The sequence below is a fragment of the Apteryx mantelli genome, chromosome 34, assembly GCF_036417845.1.
Source record: "Apteryx mantelli isolate bAptMan1 chromosome 34, bAptMan1.hap1, whole genome shotgun sequence".
In the NCBI taxonomy this organism is placed as follows: domain Eukaryota; kingdom Metazoa; phylum Chordata; class Aves; order Apterygiformes; family Apterygidae; genus Apteryx; species Apteryx mantelli.
The window spans coordinates 1764550-1777728 of record NC_090011.1 but is presented as its reverse complement, the minus strand read 5'-3'; the positions used below and the strand labels follow the sequence as shown (position 1 = coordinate 1777728).

General features: G+C 54.9%; 1 protein-coding gene across 1 annotated transcript; it reads left to right on the top strand.

Annotated features, from left to right (window-relative positions):
* The first annotated feature begins 8762 nt into the window (after positions 1-8762).
* Positions 8763-10200, top strand: LOC106485714 (natterin-3-like). The gene is made up of 2 exons (XM_067314276.1): positions 8763-8793; positions 9176-10200. Exons 1-2 carry the CDS (start codon positions 8763-8765, stop codon positions 10198-10200), a joined length of 1056 nt encoding a protein of 351 aa, XP_067170377.1.
* Positions 10201-13179: the final 2979 nt, after the last annotated feature.

The following is a 13179-nucleotide window of genomic DNA, read 5'->3' as shown; positions in this document are numbered from 1 at the left end:
TCCGGAGGTCTCCAGGGACAAGAAGGAGGAGAAGAGAAGCTGCTTTGGCTGAGCACCTCATGTCGTTTGCTAGGTGTGCTCTTCCCATCCGGCGCCTTTGCTTCCTGCTGCCTACATCAGCGTGCCCCCAAATTCCATTCGGGGCACCAGAATGCCCTGTCGTAGGGCTCCTTATCGCACTGGGGCGTTAGGAGCGCTGCGACTCCGTTGAGCTTTGGTGGCTGGAGGACGAAGGCGTCCAGGGTGGTTTTGGGGGCGGGCAGAGGGGGCTGCAGCAGGGCAGTGAGAAGACGGCGTCCACCGCCCAGGGCGGGCGGTGCTGCCCTCACGCCACATGGCCGCCACCCCCGGCCTCCCACAGCAGGGAAGCCGCCGGCTGCCCTCCCCTAAGATGGCGGCCCATGCCCCCACCCCATTGGGTGGTGACAGCCCCGCCCCCGTCACCATGGGGACGGCCCAGCCCAGGCCACAGCCGCCATGTTGTCGGCACCCTGTGGCTGCTGAGGGGCAGGGAGAGGGCTGGGGGCAGGGGGCAGGGGCGGGGGCAGTGGCTGGGCTGAAGGGTCTGTGGGTGTTTGCGGCCAGAGACCCTGCGGGACCCCACACAGCCCCAGGAACCCCCCGTCACCCCATGGCACCTGAGAAAACCCCTCAGGCTCACAAACGCCCTCACTGCTCCCCACACTTAGACACCAAACTCTGCAAAACTGACAGGGAGTCCCCCAATACCCTCTGGGGTGCCCCCAACACCCCCAGCGTGACCCAGACAGCCCCAAGGTCCCCTAACCCTGCCTCTAGGCACCTTGCTTGACTCCCAGGGAAGACCAAACACCCCCCAAACACCACAGGGAACCCCAAGCACCACAACACTAAGCCCAGGGACCTCCACGGAGGCACAGCGACCACCAGAAACCCCTCAACAACTCCCACCAACCCACAATACCCAGATGACCTCCCAGCAGCACCCACAGCCATCCTCAAATTCCCCATCGATCACCAAAACTGGGAAGGGACACCCATCCCACCAGGGACAGTTGTGTACAGCTGCAGCCAGAGTTGTGCTGAGGGGCCGAGCCGGGACGCCTGGGTTCCTCCCAGAGACAGGAGACACCAGCTCTCCTCCAGCCAGCAGAGGATGCCCAGTTCCACACATGCATGTGCACATACTCGTGCATGCTCTGTCTTCCTGTCCCCACGCTTATGGAAACCCTCGTTATGTAGCAGGATCCTTGGTGACCTCCCTTTGCCCTTCTTTTGAGGACATCTGCCCTGGATGTTTCCTCTGCAGGAAATTTTTGGCCCACTCCGCTTGGCCCCATCTGAAATTTCAGCCCAATATGTCTCCTGCATGCAGGACGCGGCAGGCAGAGCTGGACGGGGTGCCACAAGCTCCTCTCCAAGAGCCACATTTCCACTTCACTTCTCTCTCCTGCTCCGCCAGGGTTTCAGTTCATGGGCTTTCCACCTTCCCTTTCCTCCCTGTACCTTGCCTCCGGCCCTTTGCTCTCCTCGGATGGGACTGGAGCTGCTTCAAGTGTCTGAGACCCTCAGGCGTGCATTTCTTGCTTTCCTTTGGCTTCAAACCCTTTGGCTTTTGCCATGTGCAGGGAGGAGCAGAAATGGCAAGGACTTGCTGGGGGGTGGGAAGACGCGGGAAACAGAGCTCCAGAATGGGCGACATTTGGGGAGAGGGCGCTGGGGGCCACGCCGAGCAGTCTTCGCCCTGCGTGCACGGCCCCTCGCAGGGCCTGTCGGAGCCCAAAGGGAGCAGGCAGAGCAGCGAGGAGGATTTGCATCGGGGAGGAGGTGCCATTTCCCCGGGGGACCTTCCGTGGCACGCAGGGACCCCTGGCCCTGCCCAGCACGCAGGTGTCTTTGGTGGGGTCTGTGGAGCACAACGGCAGCCAGCCCTTCCGGCAGCCTCTTTCCCTTTCCGACACAAAGCTCCTGCCGGCCGAGACCTGCCAGCAGGCAGGACGCCCGGGGCCATCCCCCGCGCCCCATCAGGATGGAGAGGGGGCTGCGGCAGGGCAGGCTGGGGCAGGGGGCCACCAGAGACCCCCATAGAAGCCCCCCGGAGACTCAGACCACATGCGTAATGACTATGTAAAGATGAAAATTAGTTCCAGGAAAGAGAATGAATAGGTATAATCATTCCTGGAAATTTAATGCATATGTATGTAACAAAGCAATATAAGCTTTGGCTAATGCAACATAGGGCATGTACGTTGGGCGGAGCGATCCGCCGTGCATGCAGGGCTGTAATAAAGAGAATGCCTGCTTCTTCATGCTACATTGGTGTTAAGGAGTTTTACTGCCAATTTCGGTGACAGTGTGGCTGCAGAGAGCCCAGGGCATCTGCGTGAGGAGGGGGACGGCTGGTGTCTGCTGTCTCTGGGAGGAACCCAGGCGTCCCAGCTCGGCCCCTCAGCACAACTCTGGCCGCAGCTGGATGCCAGCGTCCCTGGTGGGATGGGTGTGCCTTCCCAGTTTTGGTGTTTGCTGGGGAATTTGAGGATGGCTGTGGGTGCTGCTGGGAGGTCATCTGGGTATTGTGGGTTGGTGGTGGTTGTTAAGGGGTTTCTGGTGGTCGCTGTGCCTCCGTGGAGGTCCCTGGGCTTAGTGTTGTGGTGCTTGGAGCTCCCTGTGGTGTTTGGGGGGAGTTTGGTCTTCCCTGGGAGTCAAGCAAGGTGGCTAGAGGCAGGGTTAGGGGACCTTGGGGCTGTCTGGGTCACGCTGGGGGTGTTTGGGGCACCCTGGCGAGTACGTGGGGAATCCCTGTCAGTTTTGCAGTTTCGTGGTTAAATGGGGTGAGCAGTGAGGGTGTTTGTGAGCCTGAGGGGTTTTCTCAGGTGCCATGGGGTGACGGGGGGTTCCTGGGGCTGTGTGGGGTCCTGGAGGGTCTCTGGCCGCAAACACCCACGGCCCCTTCAGCCCAGCCCTTGCCCCCGCCCCCAGCCCTCTCCCTGCCCCTCAGCAGCCACAGGGTGCCGACAACATGGCGGCTGTGGCCTGGGCTGGGCCGTCCCCATGGTGACGGGGGCGGGGCTGTCACCACCCAATGGGGTGGGGGCATTGGCCGCCATCTTAGGGGAGGGCAGCCGGCGGCTTCCCTGCTGTGGGAGGCCGGGGGTGGCGGCCATGTGGCGTGAGGGCAGCACCGCCCGCCCTGGGCGGTGGACGCCGTCTTCTCACTGCCCTGCTGCAGCCCCCTCTGCCCGCCCCCAAAACCACCCTGGACGCCTTCGTCCTCCAGCCACCAAAGCTCAACGGAGTCGCAGCGCTCCTAACGCCCCAGTGCGATAAGGAGCCGTACAACAGGGCATTCTGGTGCCCCGAATGGAATTTGGGGGCACGCTGATGTAGGCAGCAGGAAGCAAAGGCGCCGGATGGGAAGAGCACACCTAGCAAACGACATGAGGTGCTCAGCCAAAGCAGCTTCTCTTCTCCTCCTTCTTGTCCCTGGAGACCTCCAGAAAGAAGGAAGAGAAGGCAGAAAGGAAAAGGAAGGTGGAAAGAGAAGAGAAGACAAAGGCAAAGGAAAAGGAAAGAGAAGGAAGGGAAAGGAAGGGAAAAGGAAGGGAAAGGAAAGGAAAGGAAAGGAAAGGAAAGGAAAGGAAAGGAAAGGAAAGGAAAGGAAAGGAAAGGAAAGGAAAGGAAAGGGTTCCCAGGGGCCTCAGGCAGCTTCTCAGAAGGGGCGTGGGAAAGGGGGGAACTGTCACCAGGAGTTTCAGACAAGAATGCACCCAAGGATACAGTTCTCGCAACTGGAACTCATACATCCTAGAGGAGTACAGCTAAACCAGCAGAAAGCAGTGGGAAGCAAGGTTAGGAAGAAGACAGCTTTCTCAAGCAAAGAAATGAGCCCAGCCAAGACCATACATGGAAAAGGAGCTCAGAGTTCATGGAAAAGGCACCTCTTCAGCAACCACCAGAGACCTCCAGGAACCACCAGAGACCCCCATAGAAGCCCCCTGGAGACTCCGACCGCATGCGTAATGACTATGTAGATATGAAAATTAGTTCCCGGAAACAGAATGAATATGTATAATCATTCTGGGAAATTTAACGCATATGTATGTAACAAAGCAATATAAGCTTTGGCTAATCCAACATAGGGCATGCACATTGGCCGGAGCGATCCCTGTGCATGCGGTGCCGTAATAAAGAGAATGCCTGCTTCTTAATGCCACATTGGTGGTAAGGAGTTTTACTGCCGATTTCAGTGACAGCGTTGTTAGAGAATATTGAACTGAAGGTGTTTAGAATTAATTGCTTAGCATAACTTGCTTAGCATTAGTAGCTAAATTTGCTGAAGCCTTAGGCCTCAGGCTGTGAACTTTTACTTAGATAAGTAAAAGGGGGCCCCAGAGCCGGTTCAAGCTGGAGGGATAAAGAAGTTACATGGACAGCAGGAGTAGCCAACCTTGAAGATAAGAAAAGAAGCAGCCTGCCTAGAGACAATGAAGGGGCCCAAGGAAGAAGGGGAAGAACCCAGACCTAACTATTATTATTGGTCCAAACTATTGCTTAAGGGGTGGGGAAGTTAGACTGTAAGGGTATAATTGCCCAGGGATTTCTTTGTTCGGGGTCCCTCTTCGGAGGCACCCAGCTCGAGCTGTAATTACCGCACATGTATCATTAAATTCTATTTCTCTCCAATCTGACTTCGAACTTCTGCCTCAGCAGGAACCTAGGCTCGGACCCTGTTATGGAGGCCGGCGAGCCTGATTTTCCATAAGATTGGGGGCGGGCAGAGGGAGCTGCAGCAGGGCAGTGAGAAGATGGTGTCCACCGCCCAGGGCGGGCGGTGCTGCCCTCACGCCACATGGCCGCCACCCCCGGCCTCCCACAGCAGGGAAGCCGCCGGCTGCCCTCCCCTAAGATGGCAGCCAATGCCCCCACCCCATTGGGTGGTGACAGCCCCGCCCCCATCACCATGGGGACGGCCCAGCCCAGGCCACAGCCGCCATGTTGTCGGCACCCTGTGGCAGCTGAGGGGCAGGGAGAGGGCTGGGGGCAGGGGGAAGGGGCCAGGCTGAAGGGGTCGCGGGCGTTTGGGGCCAGAGACCCTGCGGGACCCCACACAGCCCCAGGAACCCCCCATCATCCCATGGCACCTGAGAAGCCCCCTCAGGCTCACAAACACCCTCACTGCTCCCCACACTTAGCCACCAAACTCTGCAAACCGGCCAAGGATTCCCCCAATACCCTCTGGGGTGCCCCAAATACCCCCAGCGTGACCCAGACAGCCCCAAGGTCCCCTAACCCTGCCTCTAGGCACCTTGCTTGACTCCCAGGGAAGACCAAACACCCCCCAAACACCACAGGGAGCCCCAAGCACCACAACACTAAGCCCAGGGACCTTCACGGAGGCACAGCGACCACCACAAACCTTTCAACAACCCCCAGAAACCCCTCAACAACCACCACAAACCCACAATACCAGATGACCTCCCAGCAGCACCCACAGCCATCCTCAAATTCCCCAGCAAACACCAAAACTGGGAAGGGACACCCATCCCACCAGGGACAGTTGTGTCCAGCTGCAGCCAGAGTTGTGCTGAGGGGCCGAGCCGGGACGCCTGGGTTCCTCCCAGAGACAGGAGACACCAGCTCTCCTCCAGCCAGCAGAGGATGCTCAGTTCCACACACGCATGTGCACATACTCGTGCATGCTCTGTCTTCCTGTCCCCACGCTTATGGAAACCCTCGTTATGTAGCAGGATCCTTGGTGACCTCCCTTTGCCCTTCTTTTGAGGACATCTGCCCTGGATGTTTCCTCTGCAGGAAATTTTTGGCCCACTCTGCTTGGCCCCATCTGAAATTTCAGCCCAATATGTCTCCTGCATGCAGGACGCGGCAGGCAGAGCTGGACGGGGTGCCACAAGCTCCTCTCCAAGAGCCACATTTCCACTTCACTTCTCTCTCCTGCTCCGCCAGGGTTTCAGTTCATGGGCTTTCCACCTTCCCTTTCCTCCCTGTACCTTGCCTCCGGCCCTTTGCTCTCCTTGGATGGGCCTGGAGCTGCTTCAAGTGTCTGACACCCTCAGGCATGCATTTCTTGCTTTCCTTTGGCTTCAAACCCTTTGGCTTTTGCCATGCGCAGGGAGGAGCAGAAATGGCAAGGACTTGCTGGGGGATGTGTGATCACACCTGAAATAGAGCTATCACTTGGAAATTTCATGAGCCTGGGGTAAATTATTCTTTATTCTGCACACAGACCATGCACCACAAGTACAGCACTGCAAAGAGCAAAGAGCCATCGGAGGGAAGTTCAGCCTGCTTTGACCAATATAGTAGAAAAAGGAACCAGGACTGGTGTGGACAGCAGTGTGAAAATTAAATGCAATATGCAATATACTCACCTTGCTCTTCTTTTAACAAGCATGCAAGAAAATGTGAAGTAAATTTAAAATAAAAAGCTAAGTTAACTTAGAAATGAGACATTTCTCTTTCATCAAAACAAGGTGTCACAGTCCCATAGGAGGTTTTATTTTACTAATGTGCTTGGAAGAATTATTTTGCACTGCATGTGGACTTGCAGTTTTTTGGAAATAGAAAGAGTTTGTCCCAAGGCTATGTCTTAACTGTCTCTCTCACCTGCACAGATGCTTCTATGGGGAAGGAGTACCTGGCCTGACCCTGTAGTGGAGGGACTGGAGAGCAAATTGGATTTTCTGAAGCAGGAAAAATAAACTCATTACGCAATGTCCCTTGAACTTGCTGGAGAGCAGAGCAAAGGCAGGAACTGTTGCATCTACGCTGAAAATCCATGCAGGAAAACTAAAAGTCCTGCTTCTTACTGGGGTTGCTTTTTGGCTCAGACACAGTAAAAAGTCAGGGAAGTGGATAAGGACTGGGGAGAATAGCTGGGGACTTCAGGACAGCCGGACTGTGGATGGACAAGTGTATGGGACTGTCTTGACATGCTTATGACTGCTGTAGCGGCATTTTGGCTGTTGTGGTATCCCCACCTGCACAGTGTGAATCTTCTTCAGCTTTGATACTAGACAATCCCTTTTCTGTTTGTTTGCCCTTTTCTTCCCATGCAGAGTTTGGCCTTTTGTTCTTTCCCAGTGCAAGCTCATGCTTACTCATCCCTCTGCAAGCACAACTGCAGGGCGCTGAAACAGAAAGGAAAGTTGAGGTCTACAAGTGAGGCAGAAAGGACCCGAGAAGCCAAAAAAAGGGGATATATATCTCTCATGAGAGTTAAAAGCGGGGAGCAGAGGCGGTTTAGGGAGCCTGAAGTCTCTTCCCAGAGCAGATGAATGTGGGCAAACACTCCTTTGGACCCACAGACCTGCATTAAGTGAGCACCTGACCTACAAAGCATCCAGCAGAACCTGAACTGGTTGCTTTTAGCCCCCAAACATGGAGCTGGGCATTCACTGCTTGAAGTAACAGATGTGCAATGGTGTCTGAGCTCTTGTCCCGCAACAAGAAGGAGTTAGCCTGGTTTGAGCCATGGGGGTAGATCTATCCCCCTCCCCTGGCCGTGCGCTCCCTGACCCTGATTCCTGCACAGCAGCTGCTTGCTCAGCACCAGCATCCCAGTGTGCAATTACAGAGCTGGGAGGAGGACGCAGCTCTTTGCAACCGGCACAAATCGAAGCAGCCTGAGGTCTCCTGTGCTGTGCCGGCGTGGGAAAGGGAACAGCAGGATGCTGACCCTCAAGGTACAGGGGTTCCCAGAGCGGTAGGGCACCGGCGGGGTGCAAGCTGGCAAACCTCTGTGCTGCAATTCCTGGGTCTGAGCCACCCAGACCTAGTTTTGGGTGGGATTTTTAGCCACCTTGTGAGGGGAAAAAATGATAAAAGACTGTGTCGCCAGGCCCTTTTCATGGTTTGGTTGCTCTTATGCTTTTTTGTTGGTACTTCCCTAGTCTTCTTGATTGTCAGAAGAGCTAAAATCTCCCCCCCACACACCAAAAAGGGCTTCTTTCTAATATGGTTTCACACACTTCTTCATTTTCATATGTGCTAATCCAGGGGTGTGGTAGCACCAAAAATAATTTACTCAATTGAAAATGAGGTTATTAATACCTCGTATAATAAAAGTTCATGTAATGCCATATTGCATTCATTTTCATTTCTCATACTGGCCTTTCTCTCTTTGTAGCCTCCCCCCGGCAAGTTAAAAATTAGACATATGTGTAAATATGACCAGGAGGGATTTCACCCTGGGGTCAGAGGAAAAGGCTGTGTCTGCATCCAGACGCAACTGTCCTGGAAAGGGGATTGCCGTTGTGTCCAGAAATGGAGAGATGGTGTTCAGAGGGAGACCATCCCTAAAGATGTTTTTTCTTCTGGGATCTCTCCCAGAAAATTGCCTGTGAACCAAAGTGACAAGGAAATTTCCCTTCTTCCATACTCTCTATCCATAGAAGCGTGTTTTTCTGAGGAAATAGTTCATCTTTATATTCTGTTGTTCCTTCAGTGTGGTTCATGAACTGAACCTCCTCCCTTCTCAGTTAACATCTCTCCTAGACTGCTGTCCTGGCTAGAACACTAGGTTTTGCAAAATAATTTGCACTTAGAGCAATGGGAAAGACTCACACCTTGTGGAGTCTGCCGATGGGGAAGAGCTTCTTCCTTTTTCCAAGTCAGTATTTCCATCAGAGACAGAGCAAGGCTCAGACCTGGATAACGTCCTTTGGTTTCACACGCAGCTTTGTCTTGGTGCTGCCCTCCTCTTCCTCAGCCAGGGAGGGATCTGGGCCAATGGAGCTGGTGATGGCCCCCTAGCCCTGATGAAAATGATGGGAAGGAAACCCTTCTCTCTCCCAGGTAAGTTCTTATTTCATCCATGCTCTCAGAGCTTCCCTTTAGTATATTAAAGACACAGCATAAGGTGATTTAAGGAAAGGAAGACAACTCCTTTTCCTACCTGCTTTTCTGATTTTAGCAGAAATCCCTATCTCGGCATAATGCCCTCAAAAGAGAGAAGAGTTGTCAGAGGTCTCCATTTTTGCTTTGCAATCTATGCTAGTGCAAACTCAGCTCTGGACATTGGCCAGCAGCTTCCCAGGCAAGGGTTTCTGTGCAGCTGCACATCCTGCAAAATACTGCATGCTCAGCAAGACTGCTCCAGCAGTTTGGCATCTGGAGAGAGGGAGAGGAAACCGTGGTTGAGTCTTCTTATGCTTACAAAACTCCCCCTTTCTTGCAGCCGCAGGCCTGAGCCAAGCTGGCAGCCATGCTCCCCGGAGAAAACGCGAAAACCAGCCTTCTGCATATCTGAAGTGGGTGGTTTTTGAAGGAAGACTGCCTGCCTACGCCGTGTCCAACTGGAATGATTACGCCAAAAGGCTGGAGTACATCTGCTCGACACCAGAGCGCAAATGCAACACTGGAGTGTATGTCCCCAGCCGGGGTGAATTCTGCTTTTTCCCATATGGAGGATGGGAGCACAGAGTCTCCACATTTAAGCTGCTGGTGAATGAAGGTAACTTTGAGGCACTGAAGTGGGTGGACGCCTCCTTTGGTGCCATTCCTGAAAATGCCGTGGAGGGCTGCCCCAAGGTGGACGTCTTTGTTGGCAGGAACCAGTACGGCTTGGGGAAAATCCCGAAGACACACAGAGCTTTCTTCGTTGTCATTGATGGCGAGGAGGTGTGGTACAAGTGGTACCAGGTCCTGACTGTGAAGAAAGGCCCTGCGGACATAACCATCTCTGACGTCCGCTACAACATGAGCGGAGCAGCAGGAAGTCAGGAGGACATAACCCTGACGACAGCCACCGTGAGTAATGATGGCTGCCAAAGGGTGAAGAAAAGCATTACCCTTGAAGGGGCAGCTGAGACGGAGCATGACTGGAAGGCTGACCAGGTGCTTTTAGCTGATGTGCGGGGCATGCTGCGTGCTGGTGTCCTGGCATTCAAGGGGACAGAGTGGGAGGTTTCCACCTGCATCGATATCGCTTGGATCGGGGGAGCCAGCACAAGCAGGTACTTTGTCCACAACCACACAGCGGAGGTGGAGGTGCTGCCCAAGATGGCATGCACTGTGGCCTTGGAGGGCCGCCGTGTGATCGCCCGCGTCCCCTTTGCTGCCCAGCTGACCCGTGACTTCGGTGATGGTGAGCTGCACCGCACAGCTGTGACAGGGCTCAGTGAGAGCCAGGAGGTCACAGATGTGAGGGCTGGCATGAAGCAGTGCTGGCCCATCCCCAAGGCCCTGCCATGCCAGGCATAGCGTGCGCGGATGCCAGGGAAGGTGGGTGCCCACTGTCAGGGCATGCAGAGAAAAGAAAAGCATCTCTTGCAGCATTGCACGAGGTCAGGGCCATGCTCTTGGCAGCCCAAGAGCCAGGATCTTACCAGATGAGGGGTTCAGTGCGTGCTTTGCCTTTGCCTCTCTCTGCAATAACCTTTGCCAAGCATCTGTCTCCAAAAAGGCACGGTATCCTCCTTTGAGAGGCCTCTCTGCACCCACAGCTGGATGAACATACTTTCCAAAAATGGTGCCCATGATGTATTTTCCCTTCTCCCCCTTGTGGATTGTGAAAAATGTTGGCAAATCAAAACAAATAAAATGAGCTCCTGCACCCATGCTGCTAGACTGAAAGCCTCCTTTAATAATTTGTATTCTAAATGCATTGGTTTTCAAGCGATTTCTGTTGAATAGTGATGGCCAGATCATTCTTTGTCTTAATAAGGGCTCAGTCATGAGGACCCTGCATGGAATGCCCCATCTATGCCTATGTCACACTGTGTCCCTTTGTGGTCAGATGTAAACACAGGGATGATAGAGTGAAAAAGCTTCAAGCAAAAATGCCTGCCTTAAATCACAGTGAAGGAGTGGGGGAGATGCTTTCCATGGGTGAGGGCACTGACAAATGACTGGGTGGATTGCAAAGACCAAAATCTTAAATGCATGACAAACCTCCAAGGTCCTTGGTCAGAAAACCTCGCTGTGACTTCAGGTCTTGCAGGACTCTCAGAAATTTAGCACAATCTGCCGTGAAAAGCTCCCGCTGATGAACACAAATGCATGATAGTGGGTGTGTTGGCCACCCCTCCCTGCCTGTTGCACTCTCCTACACGCTAAGCCCAATATTTTTGGCCTGTTCCTCTGAGGACAGTGACAAAGAGCACACAAAGAGCAATCCCAAGCTCATGCCTGATGCATCGGGTTTTTGCACTCTTTGCACCAGCCCTGCTGTTCTCTGCACAAGTTTGGTGAGCTCCCATAAATGAGCATGGCAGTTGCTTCTTGCAAAGCCTTGCAGGCTGCCTGGGTTGCCTGCGACCCCTCTGGCCTCTGTGCTTTGAGGATGGCTTTAGTTTCATGTCTGTGCTCTTCTGGCTATGGCCGTTGCAGTACATGGTCTGTCCTGGGGCAGTGCTGGTGAGCTTTTCTGCGTGTGCACATCCGTTTCTCCTGGGTGGACAGAGTGCCTCTCTTGTACGCTGCGGCATTTTGTTTGTGCCTGTGGCTTCCCCTTGTGTTTCCTAGTGTATCATGCTGTGCTCTTCTAAGGAAGATTTCAAGTGTCCCGCCCTCGCCATGCCTCTCCTCCAGCCCCAGAGGTCCGGACCGACTGAGAGCATTGTAGCCTGGCACTGGGTGTTTTTGCCATGCTCAAGTGTGCAAGGCAGTCCAAGAGCATGCTGCCCTCCTTCGTGCTCCCTAAGGCTTTAGAGCCCTGCAGAGGTTAAAGAGGCTTTGGATTTCCTTATTTCCCCACCAGTGTTGGCATGAGGCTGCACTGCCCCACGCATCCTTCATGGGATGGGGCATCTTCCACCAGGAGGATGCAAGCTTTGCACCAGCCCTGCTGAACGGCACAGGGATCTTCCTCAAAGCTTCCTGATAGCTGGGGAGCCTGTGCTAAGCTTTCTGGGGCTTTTACACACTAAAGCATGAAGATGTGGTTTGTGAGATACAGAAGACCATCTGGGAGAGCCAAGTGCCAAATTCTCTTTCACTGGGAAGCATCTTTGGGCTTGCAGAAGCGTGCTGCAGGCCTTTGTGCATGCCTGGCTGAGGCTGAAAGGCTTTGGTCCCAGTGAAGACCCTGTTTGATGTGGGAGGCTGGTCTCATTTCCCCTCCCTGCACATTAGCACCTGCCAATGCTTTCCACTCACGCTTGTGACGTGTCTCTGAGCTCAGGCTCCCACCTGAAATAGCAACGCTGCGGTCCGGAGACGGACAAGACAGCGCAGTCCGCCAAGGGGAGCGGGGCTGACAGTGGGAGAGTGCCGTGCCCATTGCCCAGCGTGCTTCTTCCCAGGCCAGAGGGAGTGATCCCCCTGGGCACACCAGGAGGGGAGTGTGGTGCCTGAAGAGGAGCGCCCACCATGATCCCAGCGCTGGGCGTCCTGCTCCTCGGTGAGTCCTCGTCCCGGCTCTGCAAGACTGCAGGAGGTAGCCGGGAGCCTGCTTGCCATTTCTGGGGGGATGACTCTAGATTTGCCCTGAACTCCTTCTTGTGACTTGCAGCACTGCGTGCCGGCTGCCAGGAGCTCTGCACGGCATCAGGTCAGTGCCCCTCCGTCCTTCTGCCCTGGTTCTCCCTGGGCCCCTCGGGATGTCCGGCCCTTGCCTTTCCCTGCACACCCAGGTGCTTTGCAGCTCTGGGGTGAAGTGTGCAAAACTTGGAGCACAGATTCCCTCCCCGTCCCCATGCATGCAGCCATCCTCTATGGCTGTGTCACAGCCACAGCGTCTTGACACTGGGTCTTCCTATTGCATGGCTATGAGGTCCTGTGCCTACAGACCCCCTTATCTCCCCTTGTGCAGCGAAGGGAGCAATGGGAGAAAGTCCCTGTGCAGGGGGAGAGCTGTCCCCTGCTGTTCCCGTTGCACTGCGAGGACCCCAAGGAGGTGGCGCTGGCCCCCCACAACCTGCATGCTCTGGCAGCCAGGAGAGATGCTCCATCCCTCTCCCTGCTCCCCCTCCCAGGTACTCTGCCTGCCCCCAAAATGCTCCTGAGCCCCCCAGCTGCCCGGCTGGGGGACTCAGTGTTGCTCCGGTGCATCGTCAACTCCAAGGTGCCTGTGGTCCGTGTCATCTTCTGCCGGGATGGGCAGGCACTGGCATCCCAGCAGGGCTTGGAGCACCGTTTCGTCCACGAGTACATTCACTGGGTGTCTGCCAGCTCTGGGAATTACTCGTGCAAGTATGAGAGCCGGGACGAAGAGTACCGAGTGACACAGTCGCTGCTCAG

What these genes read in the sequence shown, in the direction of transcription:
- LOC106485714 (XM_067314276.1), top strand. Translation starts at nt 8,763, where the DNA reads ATGATGGGAAGGAAACCCTTCTCTCTCCCAG. An exon ending in GAAACCCTTCTCTCTCCCAG is followed by an intron (nt 8,794 to 9,175) that starts GTAAGTTCTTAT and finishes CCTTTCTTGCAG; the next exon opens with CCGCAGGCCTGAGCCAAGCT.